The 20,721-nt window shown below is 32.9% G+C and overlaps 1 protein-coding gene across 1 annotated transcript in view; it reads left to right on the forward strand.

The window, feature by feature from the left end:
• The window catches only part of DPP10 (dipeptidyl peptidase like 10), a gene marked incomplete at both ends in the record, with an annotated part of 611,721 nt that overhangs the window by 489,617 nt on the left and 101,383 nt on the right, over positions 1 to 20,721 (forward strand). The window contains 2 exons of the mRNA XM_081260615.1: positions 6,408 to 6,460; positions 6,561 to 6,642. Coding sequence (XP_081116741.1) covers positions 6,408 to 6,460; positions 6,561 to 6,642 — 135 coding nt within the window. The remainder of the gene's footprint in view (positions 1 to 6,407; positions 6,461 to 6,560; positions 6,643 to 20,721) is intronic.

Genomic DNA, 20,721 nt, shown 5'->3' on the forward strand with positions numbered 1-20,721 from the left:
ATATCTTAGGTAATAACTACTTTAAGTGGAAAATAAGTTGAGAAAACAGCTAAAGAAGAAGGGGATTTATATGTTGAATCTGACATATTAGATCATCTTTCCAAAAGGAAATCTCTCTTAATTAGGGCAATCAAAATTAATTCATGCATATTTCTGTCAAAGAATCTTTGAATGGTATCTTAATTGATTTTTTTTCAAGTGAATCTTTTGCAAATCTGGGGTTGTGCTTCATGGACTGGCTGCCTGAATGATAGCATGCAGAGACTAGATCACAAAGTAGCTTGTAATCAGAAACATCTGAGCACAGCTTGTGACTGTTTCTTACTTAAACTTTCAATTTTAAGTTTAAGGTTTATAGAGCCTACCACGTGAATTAAGAATGATAATATCTATTCCTTGAGATTGATTTAAATGTCAAATTATATAATACATACAAACACTCAACAGTCTGATATGTAGTGGGTGCTCAATTTAAGAGTTGTTATAAGTAGGACAACTTCAAGTTTGGAAAACTAGTTGTCTTTTTCTCAACTATATTAATCTATTCAGTGTATAAATAAACTATTATTTTCTTTATAATACAATCTAGACACCAAAAGATTAATCACTTCTTAAGAAGCCTATGGGCTTATAATTTGCAAACCCTTATTTAAACACAACTTTCAACATCGTACTAATGTAATGTATCTCAGTCTTGTCACCCCTACTGGATCATAAACTCCATGGGAACAGGAATCACATTTATTTTGGTCCTCTCATTTGGCAAGGAACCTAATATAAGCTTGCACATAATTGATGCCCAACAGTCATTTAAATACTGACAGACAACCTATAGGAGTAAATAAAAACTATTAACTGATACACTTCAATTTTATCCAATTTTAATGCTTTTTATTATGCTAATAAAACATAATATCGAGTATAGTACTGTACCAGAGAAATTGCTAGAGGCATTCATTAAATAAAGGGATATAACTAATTTTCATTTGCAGAGTACAAAGTGCCTCTATTGGTAGAAAACTTCTATACTATTTTCAAGTTCTGGCAGGCTTTAAATATGTATGAGTTATTTTTTTGTTTCAGTAGTATTCCATGCTCTATTTCTGTAATGAATGCAGCTTCCATTCCTTCTGTATTCTATATTGACGAATGTGAGGCTACTTGCCCATATTTGCTTGTTTCCCAGTCAGTGCTCTGGGAGCTTTAGTAGTCATCTGCAGACACGTGCAGAGCAACAGAACATGTGGGTTGCCTTGCCCAGTTTCCCAGCTAATGCCAATAAAAGTCAACACTGTGCTCCTTATTTCAGCTCTTATTATAGAAACAAGTATCTTTTCCACAATCTAGTCAGCACTATATTTTTTGGCATTTTTTGTGCTTTTTGTTGGTGATATCATTGTTTAAATTTACTCCCCATCACTGAACCCAGCCCCCTAAATATAGTACTGAAGTGTTGCTGTCTTCTGTTAGTGCAGGAAGGCTGTGATCGGTCTTCTGGAGAAAATATATATGTTAGATACATTTCACTCAAGCATGAGTTATTGTGTTGTTTTTCATAAGTTCAGGGTAACATAAAATATATAAGCATATACAGTATCTAATGGATGAATATGTAGTTTTTGACTGTGAAATGTATTTGTCTCCAAAGATCTCATCACACCTCAATTTGCCTCTCATTTTGCAGCAACCAGTCATTACAGGGCAAGGGCACACACTGCTCCTAACCTTAAGTGACTCCTGTGTTAACCACTCATTATGAATAGGTTTTGCCTAGCCAATATTGAAAAGGAGTCTAAAATAAAAGAAAGTGAGTATTGTTAAAAAAAAAAAAGTAGGAATACTACACATGCAAGAAGAGAGAGAGAACCAGAGAGAGTTCTCTGTTTAATATCCCCCATCCCTATTCCATACACTTCATTTTCTGCTTCGGGCTTTGGATGTGTTTTTTTTTTTAATTATTGAAAATTACAAAACAAGAAGTATTTGAGACTTACTGGGAATAAATACACACACACACACACACATACACACACACACACACAGTGAATTTAGAGGAAAAAGCTCTAAGCTAGGTAAATGACAATTACCTATATATGGCAAACTGCTGGATTGGTAGCACACATAGAGAGAAGACCAAAATCTATGACTTATTGCTTAAATGTGCCATGGTGTACAGGCAATTCAAGGTTGCTTCCTTGATCATGACCTTCCATCTTAGCACACAGGCTGAGGGAAACAAACGTAATAGGTTAAGAACCATAAAGTAGAAAGCAGATTCACATTTCTCTTTGTCCAGTTTACACCATTATAGGGTCATTGAAGTACTTAGGATTCACATTTAATGAAGAGCCAGCGACCTCCATAACAAGTATTAAAGAGGGGGCTGTTGTTCGATGGATACGCCCAGTTATGTCTCATTGCTTGGTTGGTGGTTCTGTTTTGCCCAAACTGGTGCTGCACAGTAACTATTTCTCTTAAGATGGATGTAAGCCTGGAAATCAGGGACAGTGTGTTAGGTATTAATGGATGGGATGAATAGTTTCTTTTTACTCATACATCATGAACACATTTGTCGGCTCTGAAGACCAAGTGCTAACTTGGCAGTCTGCTTTGACAACAAAACTTTGTGAGACAGAAAAGAATGTTGACGGGGTGGTCATATTTCTTAATTCTTTGTCAGCCAGAGTAGTAGTTTCAAGGTTTAAATTTTGTAGTCAGATATGGAAATTTATAGGATACAATGCGAATGCCAAAATAGGCACCAGGAGGTGATATTTTTGCTTCTCTTATCTCTGAGAGTGAAGGCGATCTCAGAATTAAGTGTTTGAAAAAGAATGGGAGGATGATGCCTTATTATAAAACACAACACTGTAACAAATGAGAAAGTCTGAATTTCAAAGCAAAGAGAGAACATTACTACTACTTGGCCAAAGATGTGACCAATCATGTTTAATTGAAGCTATTATTGCAACAAGAAGAAATAACAATTTGACTGCAAGGGAGTGTTAATTGTCAGCATTATAATATTTGTGCCATGTGTGCATCCACTCTAGGAATAAAACAGGCTTATGTAATTATATACTGAAAGATAAAAGTATCAATATAAATCCTGGAAATAATAACATAAAAATATAGCTAGGTAAAGAAAAATATTCTTAACTAGATTCACATGTCTTCCAAGAAAAATGATTTTTATTTAAGTATAGCATGCTCATCACTTTTTTTTCTAATGTCTCTTTAGCAATTCTCTTCATTTTCTCTGTATTACAGTATTTCTTATTCTTTAATATAGTGTTATTTTTTTGTTATTTACTATGGTCGTATGTTCCAGATTTTATTTCCCTGTGCAATGGGTGTTTTAATCCTTGGGAAAATGACCTTTGAAAAGAAACAGGATTCGTTAAGGATAATAATGAAATATCTTGAAGATTATTTACTTGAAACCAACCATTTGATATATCATTTATAACCATTACTGGGAAGGGGTGGGAAGTACTATACCACTTTGTCTTATCCAGCAAACCCTAGAACATACGTGGATTTTTTTCCTGATTAGAACATATTACTTGACAAATATCAATTAAGTGTTTCATGTAAATATGAACCTGAGCTAGAAAATGTGAAAAATGCAAATGTAACACATATCTGCACCTGATAACCTTCTAGTGGGAAAGAGACACACTTAAAATATGTATATATTTATATTAGAGTTTAGAAGTACCCTAAGAGTCAGACAGTAAACTGTGAGAGAAATGGAGTCCAGTTGAGGAGATTGTTATGAGCTCCATTCAGGGGCTATTTTATAAGGTGGGAAAAAGCCTATGTCAGTTAAGGCAGCCCTGGACTAAAGGACAAACAAAGCAGAAAACTTTCAGGATGTATATACAGAATTCTCCTAATTTGCTTGGAGTGTAGACTAGGTAAACCGAGGACAGGAAAACACGAAGAAGCTAAAAAAGCAAAATCCTTGAACACTGAATCAAAATGTCTGAATTTTATTTTTTTTTTATTTTTCATGTTTTTATTATTGTTATTGCTATAAATAATAGTGGGGTTCATTTTTTTATTATTGGTTGTTCACAACATTACAAAGCTCTTGACATATCATATTTCATACATTAGATTCAAGTGGATTATGAGCTCCCAATTTTTACCCCAAATGCAGATTACAGAATCACATCGATTACACATCCACAATTTTACATAATGCCCTATTAGTAATTGTTGTATTCTGCTACCTTTCCTATCCCCTGCTATCCCCCCTCCCCTTCCCTCACATCTTCTCTCTCTACCCCATCTACTGTCATTCATTTCCCTCCTTGTTTAGTATCCCATTCCCCTCACAACCTCTTATATGTAATTTTGTATAGCAATGAGGGTCTCCCTTCATTTCCATGCAATTTCCCTTTTCTCTCCCTTTCCCTCCCATTTCATGTCTCTGTTTAATGTTAATCTTTTCTTCCTGCTCTTCCTCCCTGCTCTGTTCATAGTTGCTCTCATTATATCAAAGAAGACATTTGGTATTTGTTTTTTAGGGATTGGCTAGCTTCACTAAGCATAATCTGCTCTAGTGCCATCCATTTCCCTGCAAATTCCATGATTTTGTCATTTTTTAGTGTTGCGTAATATTCCATGGTGTATAAATGCCACATTTTTTTTATCCATTCATCTATTGAAGGGCATCTGGGTTGGTTCCACAGTCTAGCTATTGTGAATTGTGCTTCTATGAACATCGATGTGGCAGTATCCCTGTAGTATGCTCTTTTAAGGTCTTCAGGGAATAGTCCGAGAAGGGCAATAGCTGGGTCAAATGGTGGTTCCATTCCCAGCTTTCCCAGGAATCTCCATACTGCTTTCCAAATTGGCCACACCAATTTGCAGTCCCACCAGCAATGTACAAGTGTACCCTTTTCCCCACATCCTCGCCAGCACTTATTGTTGTTTGACTTCATAGTGGCTGCCAATCTTACTGGAGTGAGATGGTATCTTAGGGTGGTTTTGATTTGCATTTCTCTGACTGCTAGAGATGGTGAGCATTTTTTCATGTACTTGTTAATTGATTGTATATCCTCCTCTGAGAAGTGTCTGTTCAGGTTCATTTTTGACATAGTCGCACATGTATGGAAGATACTTTCTGTGCCTAGTATTTCCTCCCTCCTTCCCCTTCTGCCCTATCCCATCATTTACTCCACTGGCTTTTCCTGCATTCATTTATTGTTCCTGTAAATTGGTGCTTTAAGGGTACACACAAAGGTGGACTTCACCAGGGTACATCCATGCACACAACATAATATGGCTAATCTCATTTTGCTGTTCCTCCCCTTTCCTGCCCCTCCTCCTCTCAACCACCTGTCTCTATTCTCTGATCTCCTTTACATTTCCATGGTGTCCCTCCTTCCCTCCATGCCATTTTACTGTAATTTCCACATATGAGAGAGAACACTTAACCTTTGACTTTCAGTCTGAATTATTATTAATTATTTAATAATGATATTATTAATATCATTTAGCATGACATTCTCTATCTCCATCCATTCACCAGCAAATGCTGTGATTTCATTCTTCTTGATGGTTGAGTATAATTTCATTGTGTACATATGCTACATTTTCTTCATCCACTCAACTGTAGACTGGCACCTAGGCTGGTTCCATACTGTGGCTATTGCAAACTATGTTGATATAAACATGGATGTGGCTCTATCACTACAGTGTGCTGATTTGGGGGGTAATACCAAGAAGACATATAGCTGGATCACATGGTGGTTTCAATCCTGTCTTTTGAGGAATATCTGTGATGCTTACCAAAATGGTCATAGCAGTTTGCAGTCCCATCCACAGTGTATGATTGTACAATTTTCTTCACACCCTCACCATTATTATTATTATTATTATTATATGTATTCTTGACAATTGCCATTCTAACTGGAATGAGATAAAAATCTCAATGTAGTTTTCATTTTAATTTCCCTGATGGCTAGGGATGTTGAACATTTTTTTCATACATTTGTTGTCCATTTGTATTTCTTCATTTGAGAAATGTCTTCTGTTCATTTTTTGGTTGGATTTTTTGCACAAAAGTCATCTCAAAGTGGATCAAAGACCTATGAATTAGACCAGAAACTTTGTAACTGCTAGATAAACTTTATTTTATAGGCTGTGGATGTCATTGAATATTTTGAGTAAGAAAGTAATCTAATCAGAATTATTCTAAGGTTAGCAATTATACTCTGAAATATAGAGGACTGAATAAAGTATAGGATCAATGGTAAGAAGAAGAGGCAATGAACTCTTAAACTAGAGTATTTCATTTTTGGATTTCTTTTTTACATCTGGATTTTATATTATTTTATTAAAATGAAGTCTTTATTCTAAACTAGAGTCAACAATTCTTTTCTTTTTTATTTCAGATTTTTCATTATTCATATACTGCTTCATATGTGATTTACAACATACACACAAGGTAAGTTCTTTGAGTTTCTGATTTTCCTAAGCAAATATTCAGCTTAATTGTTGGTGTAGATGTCCACTTGCTCACGTAAAAATATTCACATATTTTCAAGGGAAGTTTGGGAGCTAAATCCTCCAGAAGTAGAGGACTCCGTCTTGCAATATGCAGCCTGGGGTGTCCAAGGGCAGCAGCTGGTAAGAAGAGGCATCGGTATGCACCGAGCCCTATCAATCATTGCTCTATGAAAAATGTTTACAGATATCATTTCCTTGTAATAGAATCATCCTGTTTCTCTAAACTTCTTTATATCTTTTGAGTATTTTAGCTTAAGAATATAACAAATGATACTAGTATTATTCAACAATTAATTTATAAACAAAAAGGTTTCTCAACTATTGTATAACTAAACCTAGAAGATGTTCAAGGATATTAGGGCCTAGTCCTGGGCAATTTCTGTTACCTAATATTGTCAATTTTTATGCAAAACTCAAAGGATTATTTATTTTTAAAACTTTATTCCAAAATTTATGAGAATTGTCTAATATTATTTTGAGATGTATTTTTTTCACCAACTGCATTTTAAATATAACAAACTTAAAAGAGAATTAGTGATATAAAAAGAAGCTTAAATAAAATAATATTCCTACACATGTCTTATGGTGCCCATGTAAAGAATTTCCCAAGGGAACACTGGTCACGGAATTGTCTGGTTACTTATATGGTACATGCATGCTCAAATGTACTAAGCATTACCAAATTGATTTGTAAATTGTCCAAGTGTGTTTATATCTGTCAGCACCCACAAGAGTTTTCTTTTCTCCATATCCTTAACAATACTTTGTTTTACCAGATTTTTTAATATTTGTAACTTTATATTTAAATGTTAATATTTGTTACTTTATAATATACCAAATTTAAAATGTACTTGCTTCTTCTATTTGGATGTTAGTGTTTCTGTTTTGTTTTCTAATGTAAACACTAAAGTCTATAGAATACTCCCTATGTTTAATCTTTATTTAAAACATTTGATTGCAATAGTATCTAAATAAGATCTAATTGTAGTAATTTTAAATATCTAGTATTTTTTAAGGATTTATTACTGAATTTTTTTAATTTACAAAAATATGAAATTGGTGCTAAAGCTAATTTTTAGTGTTCAGAAATATGTCTTTATAATATTGACTTTGAAATTGATGAGACTTGCTTTATGGTTTGGTAGAGGTTATTATACATGTTTCCCATAATTTTCCCATAATTTTATGCTTAAGAAATGCATAAATGAAATATTTATGCATTTCTTAAGCATAGTTTTCTTTATGTACCTGTTAGATCAATCTTTATAATTATTCTTCTAGAACTTTTATTTCCTTAGTAATGGTGGTGGATATGTGATTTTTTTTCTTTCTTTAGGGTTCTGTCAATTTTGTATTATTTAATTTCAGCTAATCTTTTTTTAAGAGGGAGAGAGTTTTAACCTGACAAATAATCACAGTGAAATTACATTCTTGATACTTTAATCAATATGTATTTAGCCTATTTATCTTAGTAATTTAGTAATTATGTTAGAGAGATACTATGGATTGAACCCAGTGAGGAGCTCTGGTTAAATATACCCCAGTCTTTGTAAAAATTTTAATTTTATGTTTAGACAGGCTCTCACTAAATTGTTCAAGCTGCCCTTAAACTTATGATTATCCTGTCTCAGCCTCGCATTTTGCTGGGATTACAGGAGTGCACCACTGCATGGGGCTATCTTTGGTGATTCTGATTGCACAACCCTTACTCAAGCTGTTATAAGAATCATTTAATGGAGTTTCTAGATTTTTTTAAAAAATTAGAATTGCTACATACACTACAATTGGGTGGTTGGTATTTATTTCTTATTTTCTGTGGGTCTTGATTTATAAAGAGCAATATGTAAACCATCATATCATTATAATTGTTTTGAAAATATAACCATTTCACTTAATAAGGCATACATAATTTTTATTCTATTTCATAAATTAAAAAAAAATGTTTTCCTAAGCTTATTGGCAAAATAGGGAAGTGGGGCAATACATTTCTTATCACAAGAGGGGCATAGAATGATATACTGTTATTATTTAATGCTTATTTTAATTGGAAAATATTCTGGATCCTTAAATAATCTGAAAGTACCTAAGCCTCAGATGTGGTCTCTCTAAGAGTGTTTGGTCACATGACCTTGGGTAAGTTATTTTTCCTCTTGGTAGCCAATCTGCATCCACAGTAAAATGAGATCATTTGAAATATTATACTGGTCTAATTTGATAAAGTTCAAAAAAAAATTACAGTCATTGGTTAAAAAACACGGCAGAATATGCAAGATTGGAAGTGAATTGAGGAGTAATGTACTATAACATTTTTGTTCATTTTTCAAAGTTATAGCTTATACTCTGAATATTAGATTAGTGTTTGATATAGGAAATAGTTTTGACCTAGAGACTTTCATTTTTTCTTGGTGGAGACATTCCTTTAATGTTTAATCTTAGTATTAAATAGAATATTAAAATTAACACCTACTTATAATGTAAAAAAGAATCAATCATAAAATAAATTATGGCTATACCTGGTATTAAATTTGCCCCATATTTAATATAGTTGTATGTGCTTAGACCAAAGGAACATTTGAAAATCGTAGCTCCTTTAAAGTATTGAAAAATGCATATACACAGTTTATAGACATTATATTTGAAGTCATTTCAAAGTTTATGATTGTGTTTTATAAAAAAAAATCTACAGAAATCCTGTATTCACTATCATTTCAACACTAAATGAATGCATAGTTGAATAAATAATTATGAATAAAAGCCAATGATATAAAATGAAAACATAAACACAATGGTTTTGATACTATATAGTATAGGTCATATGTTTGCCTTTAGCATTTGTGTATATATTTAGAAAAAATTGAAAAGAATATATTCAATATACATCTGGAGGACTCTCTCTCAAGTCTATACATCATAATATTCCTACAAAGTCTCATTAGAGGTCATAGCAGTTCAACTAGATGTGATGATGCATATTTGATTCAGAGAAGTCAGGCAATCAGTGTGTTCTGGGACAGTGGTGAGTGGGACATACAATACAGGTAGGAGCTCTCATTCATTCTACCAGCTTTACTCTATCTAGTTCTATGAACAGTAGAGCTGACCCATTCGGCCAGGCAAATTCAAAGTTAAAAAAATTCCAGAACCCAGAAACCAATGCAATTTCACTTTCCCATTAATAAAGAGTCCTTTGGAAATATTTAAAACTTTAGTTAGATTTAAATGACTTATATTCTCCAAGCCTGAGAGAAACACACACCTATGCCAAAATAGTTGCATTATTAGCGATTGTTTTTGATTCCTTATGTTTTTATATATTCAAGAAAACTACAGAAAGTGCTGAAAATACAAAAACTCTAGGTCTTTCCATAATATTGCAAGTAAATGGATTTTGACTTCAGTGATTGCTAGCTATCAAAATTGAGAATTCCTTAATCTTTAAAGTTGAGATGATAGCCTTACTTTACTAATATTTTTTGGAAGGTTAATGTATTCTTGTAGATCTAAAACACTAAATATAATTTTTTTAAAAAAATTTTTGCTTTTCATGTATTTTTAAAAACCTATATGAATTTTAATAGTTTAGGGAATTTTAGTGTCATGTATTGAGGAGTATGAAACCTTAGTTCTTTGTAACTTTATAATGACATTTACAAAATCCTTTGGGAAATTTGAGGAAGAAATCAGTATTTATCAGGGCTTTATTTTGTGTGCATACAAACATGAATTTAATAAAGTAAAACATGTATCTTTATAAATTGCCAATGATATATTTCATGTGAGTATGATGGGCTTTGTCAATATTCATAGTCACCAAAAAACACAGTATGATTTTATTAGAGATGAGTCATTACAATACTTTAAACAGTTTCACATTAAATAAATTGAAGAGTTCTATAGTGTTTGCTAACTAGAGATAATTAATTTCTTATTCTTAATTTTCAGTTTCTACTCTTAACTTGCTATAAAAAAAGATCCTAGTGGTAAGAAATCCTGGTGGTAAGAGAAGAATTGTGAAGGATTCACATAATTTCTGATTTTAAAAAAAAGGCTTAAGTAAGAATTCAAATGACTTAATAGAATTTCCTGTGAAATGTAAAGGAAAGCAATTTTGATGGGGTATATTAAGTGGGGCAAAATAATCTGAAGTAATACAAAAAAACATGCATTATTCAGAGAAGATAGTAAGTAGACACATTAGCTGTAGCAAATGTTTTATAAAAAGAAATGTTTTGGGAGAGGATACTAGTCAGATGTGAAGTAGAAGTACCAGAAATCTGTCTCCCCTGCTAGGTAGCATTTATACCAGTAGACAACATTATTATTGAAGTCTCTAGAATCTATTTGAAGTTTCCAACTTCCATGTCAAGGCTTGAATGTAATTTGTAGTTAATTTCAGTTTATTTCTGATCTCAGCTCAGCAGTTGCTATATTTTACCAACCCTGTCCTGTGGCAGCTGTTCCTGAGATAGCCAGCTCCTGGAAACCAGGGTTGACAACAAGGTTCATACAGTCCAATACTGGACATTTGTGTTCTTTGTGTTCACTTAAGATAGAATTACAGACACAGGTCCAAGCACCCATTTTCTCAATCTCTTCACCACCACTACTGCAAGCCCATCTTCTCTTCCCCTCTTCAATTTCCACTTTTTCCCATTTTAGAAGCCATTCATTAAGTAGTTTGGCAATCAAAAGCAACTCAATATATGAGAAAATATGGAGAAAAACTGGAAAAAAAACCACTGGAAAATATGAGAAAGTCATTGTGCATGCATAAGGAAAGATAAGATCTGAGAAAACCTTAAGTTCAACTTGAGGATAATTCTTTGCATGTATAAAGCCTGCAATAAATAAACAAATAAGTAAATACAAATAAAATAAAAATAGCAGCAAACCATGGGTAAAAAGTATCTGATTTCTGTAGATATTAAATTGTAAGATCAAATGTCCATTTCTCTATAAAAAGTCTCAAATAATAAGCAACTGGGAAATACAATCTTAGGGAAAAAATGACAAAATTACTAATTGAGATCAGGTTTTAGACCTACTAAATGAAGACTAAAATTGTCATCTTAAAGATATCCAAAGTAACAGAGGATGTGGAGACACCAAAAAGCATGATTAACAAGATATGAATGTCAATAAAAAGATAAAGAGCCTAGGAGATAACCAAAGGCAAATTGTAAAGGCAAAAAATGCAATAATGGAAATGAAAAATTCACTAGAAGAATGCAGGACTTATTTGAGCAGGCATAAAATTCAGTGAATTTACAATAAGATATTTGAAACCACTGAGTCTCAGAAGCCTAATAAAAAAAAAGAGTATAGAAAAATGTATAGAATCTAGATGAACGTGGTGGTGCACTCTTATAATTCCAGCACCTTGGGAGGCTAAGGCACGGGGATCACGAGTTCAAAGACAGCCTCAGCAAAAGTGAGACACTAAGCAACTCAGTGAGACCCTGTCTCTAAATAAAATACAAAATAGGGCTGGAGATGTGGCTCAGTGGTCAAGCCCCCCTGAGTTCAATCCTGGTACCACCCCCTCCCCCAAAATGTATATAATCTTAGGGATGGCAAAAAGTAAGCATCAAAAATATGCATTACGAGAGTGTCAGAAGCAAAAGAGAAAGAAAGAATCATAGAGATGATTTGAAGAAATAATGGCCAAATATTCCTAAATTTTATAAAAGACAAAAATTAAATATTGGAGAAGCTCAACAACTTCAAATAAGATGAACTCAGAGAAACACAACAAGATACATTATAATCAAACTGTCAAAAGTCAAAGTAACAGTAAAGTAACATATATATAGAAGAGATTCAAAACTGGAAGACAGATTAAGGCATTCACAGATAAGTAAAACTAGTGGAAGTAACCACCAGATCTGACCTTCAAGAATTGCTAAAGGGAATATGTCACAATCAACTCCACTATTATAGATAACTACAGTGCAGTAATAAAATAATAGTTGCTAAAGGGAATCCAATTTGTTTAAATGAAAGGAAACTAGACAGTAACTCAAAGCAATATAAATAAGTTAACAATTATAAAAGCTAATAATATTATTGAAACAAATATTTGTAACTACATTTTTGTTCTCTATATGATTTAAGAAGTTAATACATTAAAAGTTCTTCATCTAAAAGTCATTATTATTTTAGCACTGGTTTTGTAACTCTACATTTTATTTTTGCCAATATTTAAGAGATTAATGCACTAAAAACTAATTATTGATATTTTGGGACAGAGCATAAAAATGCATAGCTTTGTGATATCAGTAACTGAAATAAGTGGGAAGAGCTCTAAATCAGTATAGTTTTGCATGTTATTGAAGTAAATCTGATGTAAATTAAAGTTAGTTATAACTTTAGGGCATTATATGTAATCATCAAGGTAACAGCAAAGAAAATAGTAATAGGATATACATAAAAGGATATGAGAAAGAAATTAAAATATTCCACCAAACTTAAAAGTATAGTAATGTAGGAAGTTAGGGTCAAAGCCTATAGGGTATATAGGAGAGAAATAGAAAAATGTAAGTAGCTTAAATTCTCTAGCCACTAACAAGATAGAGATTGGCAGATTGGATTAAAAAAGTAAGAATTTACTTTGAAGGAGTTAATCAAACACACCACTAGGTTGGGAGTGAAAGGATAAAAAAATAGATTTCATGCAAGTAATAACTAAAACAGAGCAATAGAGTGATCCATGTTAGACTGAAACTTCTGAAATGGTGAATACCAAATAAAGATAGAATTTAAATCAAGAAAGGTTACAAGAGACAAATTATACATTAATAAACAAAGTGAGAAGTTATAACAATTGCAAATATTTCTATGTCAACAATGGGTCATTAAAGTATATGAAACAAAAGTTATATAATTAAAGACAAAATTTAATACTTCTATAAAATATTTGGTGATGATTTCAATACCTTATTCTCAACAAGTAGAACAAACAGATAGAAAATAAGGTGAAAAATTACAAAACTTAACCCAATAAACCAGACAGATCTAGCATGTGTGCACAGAACATTCTACCTGACAACATTGCACTCATTTTTCTCAAGTGCATACTGGATATTCTCCAGGACTAACTATATATGATACATATTAAGTTGCAGTATATTTTAAAAGACAAGTTTTATATGAAGGGTTTTCTCTGATCACACCAGGATAAAGTTGGAAATCAACAATAGAAAGCAAAATGGAAATTCACAAAATTTTGGAAATTAAATAAAACTCTCTCAAACAATTTGTTAAAGAAAAAAGTCACAGGGAAAATTAGAAAATACTGAGAGATTAATGAAAATTAAAGAATTGTATACCCAAATTTATTGAATACAGTAAAATGAGTGCTAAAAGGGAGATAATTATAAATGCTTAGTGTTACAAAAGGACTTGTGCCTTGTCCCTCCCAAATTCAAATGCTGAAGATGACTGTTGGTGCATTGGACATAGAGGTTTTAGGAGGTATTTAAGGTTAAATGTAATCATAATCCATAGGTATTGAGGTATTATAAGAAATGGAAAGAGCTTTCATTATGTTTTTCTCTTGCTTTCACTCTTGTGTTTCTCTACATACTCAGAGGAAACAAGAGGTGAAGACAAAGCAACTTCTGAACACCAATCAGAAAGGTTGACCTTGATCATGGACTTTTCAACCTCCAGACTCTGGAAAGAAATAAAAAATAATGTGTGTGTGTGTGTGTTTGTGTGTGTGTGTGTGTGTGTGTGTGTGTGTGAGAGAGAGAGAGAGAGAGAGAGAGAGAGAATCAGAAGAAAACAACTGATTTTATAAAAGTAAAATACATTGTAAGTACTATAAGCACTTATACACCAATGAATTTGGTAATAAATGGAATAAACAAATTTCTATAAACACAAAACACACCCAAGTGAAATTACATAAAAGCAAAAAATCTGAATATACCTATTACAACTATGTATATTTAATTAGTAATAAAAAATCTAATTAAAAAGCGCAAAGACTTGACTGGTATGTACTGTTAAACATTTAAAGTACTAACACAAATTCTCTTCAAGCTTTTACAAAACATTGAATAGGAAGGAACTCATTCTATAATGCCATCATTACCCTGATATCAATGCCAGACAGAAATTTCACAATATAGGAAAACTACAGATCAATACCACTTATGTAGATATAAAGTTTCTCCCCAAAACTAATGGGTTAGATAATACAAGAAAATTTAGAGGTAAATGACGAGGTTTTGAGAGCCTTAACTTAAGTCAGTTCATTAATTCACTTGAATTCATCTACTGGGTGGTCATTGTAGGCAGGTAGGGTGTGCCTGTAGGAAGTAGGTCACTCAGGTTTGCCTTTGAGATGTCTATATTTTCTCCCTGACAAGCAGAGCTCTCTCTTTGCTTCCTGTTTGGTAATGTCCTAAGCTGCTTTCCTTCTCTACAATCCTCCACCCATATGTTCTATCTCACTTTGAGCCCAGAGCAATAGAGTGATCCATATTAGACTGGAACTTCTGAAACGGTGAACACCAAATAAACTTTTTCTCCCTTAAAATTGTCCTTGTTAGGTCATTCAATCATAGGAAAGGCAGCAGAATACAATAGACACTAGTATAGCAATATGTAAAACAGTGGATGTGTAACTGATGTGATGCTGCAATCTGTATACGGGTAAAAATGGGAGTTCATAACCCACTTGAATCAAAGTGTGAAATATGATATGTCAAGAACTATGTAATGTTTTGAACAACCAACAATAAAAATTAAAGAAAAAAAGAGAAAAAAGCTGACTAAAATACCTTATAAACATTGATGTAAAAATTCTCAAGAAAGCCTAGCAAAACATATTTAACAGTTTATTAAAAGGATGATACAACATGATCAAGTGGGATGTATGCGCCAAATTCAAGCACAGTTCCACCCATGATAACTGGTTGATGTAATATGCCATAATAATGGAATGGAGGAAAAAAAAACATATACTCACCTAAATTGATACAATTGAAACAATTGATAAAATTCAACAATCTTGCAGGATGAGAATATTCAACAAACTGGGATCATAAGAAAATACCTCAGATAAATAAAATCCATACATTAAAAAACTCCATAAGGATCATCATTATCAGAAGTGAAGAACAGAAAGATTTTCCTCTGAGATTCGAAATATAGAAAGAATGATTTCTTTTGGCAGTTGTATTCCCCATAGTACTGGGAAAGCCTATCAGAAGAAATTAAGCAAAAAAAAAAATGAAATAAAAGGCATCTGACTGAAGTGAAAGAAATAAAATTACCTCTGATTTTGATTTTCTAGAGAAATCTAAAGATTTCACATATCCTAAAACATTTAGAACTATGAAATACATTCAGCAAAGAAGCAAAATAAAAAGTCAACACAGATAAATCAGTGGCCAGTGTATGCACTAACAATAAGGAATTCGAAATGGTTGTTAATAAAACAATTACATTCATGATGCATAAAAAAAATAAAATACTTCAAACAAGTTGGTCAGACTTTTACACCGAAAACTAATAGATGTTTTCTGATAGAAATTGTAAGAGTCAAATTAGAAGGCATCCAATTGTCATGGAGTAGAAAAGTTTAACATAGCTATGATTTTAATGTTACTCACTGCAATGTATAGATTTACTGCAAAATGGTATTTTTTGCACAAATAGAAAAGACCATCCTAAAATTCATAAAAAAAAATCCTAAGGGACTTCAAGTAACTAAAAGTTATTCCTGAAACATGAAATATTGGAAAAATCACATAGGCCAATGGAATAAACTAGAAAGTAAGAAATAAACTCTCATATCTATAATTTTCAACAAGGGTGCCAGGAACTTAATCAAGATTGAGAGAACAATCTTTTTAACACATGGTACTATGAAAAATGAATATCCACATACGAAAGAATGAAGCCTATCTAACACCACATAAAAAATCTAAACCGGACCAATATCTTAGTGGAAGTTGTAAAACTATGAAATAGCTAAAGAAAACATGGTGTAAAAGCTTCAAGATATTGGAAGAAATAAATGAAAAAAAATCATTTGTCAACAATAACTTGGCTATTATACCAAAGGCCCAAGCATTAAAAAATTAAATATCATGAAAATTTAAAAAAAGGAAAACTTTTGTGTATTATAAATACTGTCAATATTAGCATTCCCATATCAGAGAAAACATTTGGCCTTTGTTTTGGGGGGATTGGCTTATTTCTCTTGGCACAATATTCTCCAGCTCCATCCACTTACCATTCTTCTTTAAAGTGGACTAAAATTCCATCCTATATATGTGCCACATTTTTTTTTATCCATTCATCTGTTGAAGGGCACTTATGTTGGTTCCATAGTTTAGGTATTATGAATTGAGCTGTTATAAACATTGATGTGACTGAATCACTGGAATTTTGCTGATTTTTAAGTCCTTTGGTCATAAACCAAGAAGTGGGATAGCTGGGTCAAATGATGGTTCCATTCCAAGTTTGATGAGGAATCTCCATACCACTTTCCAGAGTTGCTACACCAATCTGTAGTTCCATCAGCAAAGTATGAGTGTACATTTTTCCCCACATCCTTGACAACATTTATTGTTGTTTGTATTCTTGGTAATTGCATTCTGTGTGGGGTGAGATGAGAGTAGTTTTGATTTGCATTTCTGTAATTGCTAAATATGGTGAACACTTTTTCATATATTTGTTTATCAATTGTATTTCTTCTGTGAAGTGTCTGTTCAGTTCCTTAGACTATTTATTGATTGGGTTATTTATTTATTTATTTGTTTGGGTGTTAAGTTTTTTGAGTTCTTTATATATCCTGGAGATTAATGCCCTACCTGAGGTGCATGTAGTAAAGATTTTTTCCCATTCTGTATGATCTCTCTTCATAATGCGGTGGTCAGGGGGTAGCTAGGGAAGAGTAGAGTTACTTTAGATTAGGTAGAGGGGACTGAAGGGAAGGGAGGTGGTATGGGGGTAGGAATTATAGTAGAATAAATCAGACATTATTACTTTATGTACATATGTAACTGTATGTACATATGTAACCAGTGAGATTCTACATCATGTATACCAGAAGAATGAAAAATTATACCCCATTATATATGATGTATCGATGTGCATTTTACACTCATGTATAATTAAAAAAATTTAAAGAATTTTAAAAATACTATCAACAGAATGAAAAGACAATCACAGTCTGCAAATTAATTCACCTAAATATTTTAGTAATTTATTTTCTAGCATCTTCTCTCCTTGGTAGTCACTTTAATTCTTCTATTACCTGAAGAGATATGTGTTGAAAATGCATAAACTTAAGATAACCCCAGTAGATTACAAAAGTTCATTGAAGTGACACAATGCCATTGATGTGACCAACATGACATATCATCTGACTTCTTCCACTCCATTACAGAACACACATTTTTCTCTACCTGAATTAAACTCTGTGTAACTGCTGGACAGAGACACTTGGTTCCTCTGTCCCTGACTCTTCCCTTTTGTACACCTAGTCTTTTTTACTTTTTTTCTTTCTTTTCCCTCAGAACACTTTGCAAACACTTTCTCTTGCTCTTGTCTGATCATTTATTCCAAGCCTTACTCCATGCTATGTGAATTGCTTGCTTTCAGCATTCCTCTATTTTATCTCAAATTATTCAATTTTAATACTACTTATTGACATTGGTATCTTCCACCACTTACCTGTGTGGAACTGGTAGACTATAGAATATGCTGAATATTTTTCTTTCCTTCTATTTTTCTTCCTTTTTTTTCTCCTCTCCCTCTCCTTTTTCATAAAGCTTACTTAAGCTCAAGGCAAAATGTAGGTTTAAAAAATTTCTCCAGTACTGAGAAATTAGTGGAAGGCTGATTATTGTTGCCATGCACGATGGAAAACCAAAGAAGATTTTGAGGATGGTATAATGTATAAGGAAAGAAAAGATCATATATGAAAAAACAGATCTAATAGAGGAATTCATGAGAGACTGGAAGCAGTTGTATCTAGTGTCAAGGACTTAGATGTAGAGACCATTATTATAACTGAGAACTGAAATGGTAAATAATGATATATTTAAGAGAAAAATGAAACAAATGTATAATGAGATCTAAAATTAATTGCTGTACAGATATAAAAATTGTCTTATAAATAATCATTCATACAAATGAAATCATGCAAATACTAAAGAAGTAAGCAATTATATCACAGAAATTTTTCCAAACTTTTTCCAAAAGTAATCTCTTTGAGATGTCTTTTTTGATATTGGCAATACTTTTGGGGACAAAGTAAAATAATAAATCCATCCTTCTAATGGCTTAAAGTTTTTTTTATTGATTATTTAAAGCATTACATAGCTCATGATATATCATCTTTCATACATTTGACTCAAATTGTGTTTTGAACTCCCATTTTCACCCCAAATACAGATTGCAGAATCACATCTGTTACATATTCACATTTTTACATAATGCCATATTAGTGACTGTTGTATTCTGCTACCTTTCCTATCCCCTACTATCCCCCCTCCCCTCCCCTCCCCTCCCATCTTCCCTCTCTACCTCCCCTGCTGTTGTTCAATTCTCTCCCTTTTTTTCCCTCCCCCTTGCCCCTCATAACCTCTTATAATTTTATGTATCATTGAAGGTCTCCTACCATTTCCATATGCTTTCCCTTCTCTCTCCCTTTCTCTCCCCCCATTCGTCTTTGTTTACTGTAGTCTTTTCTTCATGCTCTTCCTTCCTGTTCTAGCTATGGCACTTCTCGGACTATTCCCTGAGGACCTTAAAAGAGCGCACTATAGGGATACGGCTGCATCAATGATTATAGCGGCACAATTCACAATAGCTAGACTGTGGAACCAACCTAGATGCCCCTCAATAGATGAATGGATAAAAAAATGTGGCATCTATACACAATGGAGTATTATGCAGCACTAAGAAATGACAAAATCATAGAATTTGCAGGGAAATGGATGACATTAGAGCAGATTATGCTAAGCAAAGCTAGCCAAGCCCTAAAAAACAAATGCCAAATGTCTGCTTTGATATAAAGAGAGCAACTAAGAACAGAACAGGATGGCTTGAAGTTTTATGCAGTGTTTTATTTATCAAAATCTAGATGTTTGGGGAAATCACTTTTTCACATTCATTACCTACATTTTTGAAAATTATAGTGTTTGGGTAATTTTCCAAATATATATTTTAAAAAAACAAACTCCATCATCTACAGTTTTACTATTACTAGAGGCTTAACTTAAAATTTATCAAAACTGCAGCTGATTAGAAATGGTTTGGTGTCTCAAGGAGATTTTAAATTTCTGTGATATAATTGCTTACTTTGTCATTAATAGAAATTTGAAACTGGTCTACCCAGTTTCAAATTATAAGGTAATACTATAAGGTAATACTTTTTTCAAATATGTTTTTGAAATCTCATATTTCCTAATAATAATCAAAATGCTTCTCCTCATATTCCATTAAATATCCACGTTTAGGTGGGCACAGTGGCACACACCTGTATTCCCATTGCTCAGGGGGCTGAGGCAGGAGGATCCTGAATTCAAAGCCAGTCTCAGGAACACTGAGGAGTTAAACAACTTATTGAGACCATGTCTCCAAATCAAGAACAAAATTAGCTAGGGAATGTGGCTAAGTGGTCATGTGCCCCTGAGTTCAATTCCTGCTATCCTGCTATGCCCCCCCCCAAAAAGTCTATGCTTTTTTATGTTAAAGTGGTTAGTTCTTATTAAGATATATTCAAGAAATAAATAGTAAATAATCACAAGACAGAGACACAGTGCTGGATTCATTTGCACTTTGGAATGAAAGTCTTATAATTTGGCTCCTAGCACACCAAAATATAATAGAAATTGATAAGGAAAAGAGGCCAGTGAGAGTCCAGTTCTAATTCTAGTCAGTTCCTCACTGCACTATGAATGGAACGGTGCTCATTACCAGCTAGTAAACCATGGCAGAAAAAAACCCTAGGGAAAGAAGCCAGAACCCTTTCACCATTCATATCTGCAGTGATTGACATGATGAATGTGGTGAGTGTTTCTAACATAAGTCAATTTGGACCACTGGTTTGTTGGTTTGTTAGGTTGCTTTTAATTTCCCACATTCCTCTTCATTTTGGAAGTACTTGAAAACAAGTTACCTACTGATTTTATCTGGAACCAAAGCTAATCTTTTTAGTTACAGGAAATAAAA

The sequence above is a fragment of the Spermophilus citellus genome, assembly GCF_964194105.1.
Source record: "Spermophilus citellus genome assembly, chromosome: 11".
Taxonomy (NCBI): Eukaryota; Metazoa; Chordata; class Mammalia; order Rodentia; family Sciuridae; genus Spermophilus; species Spermophilus citellus.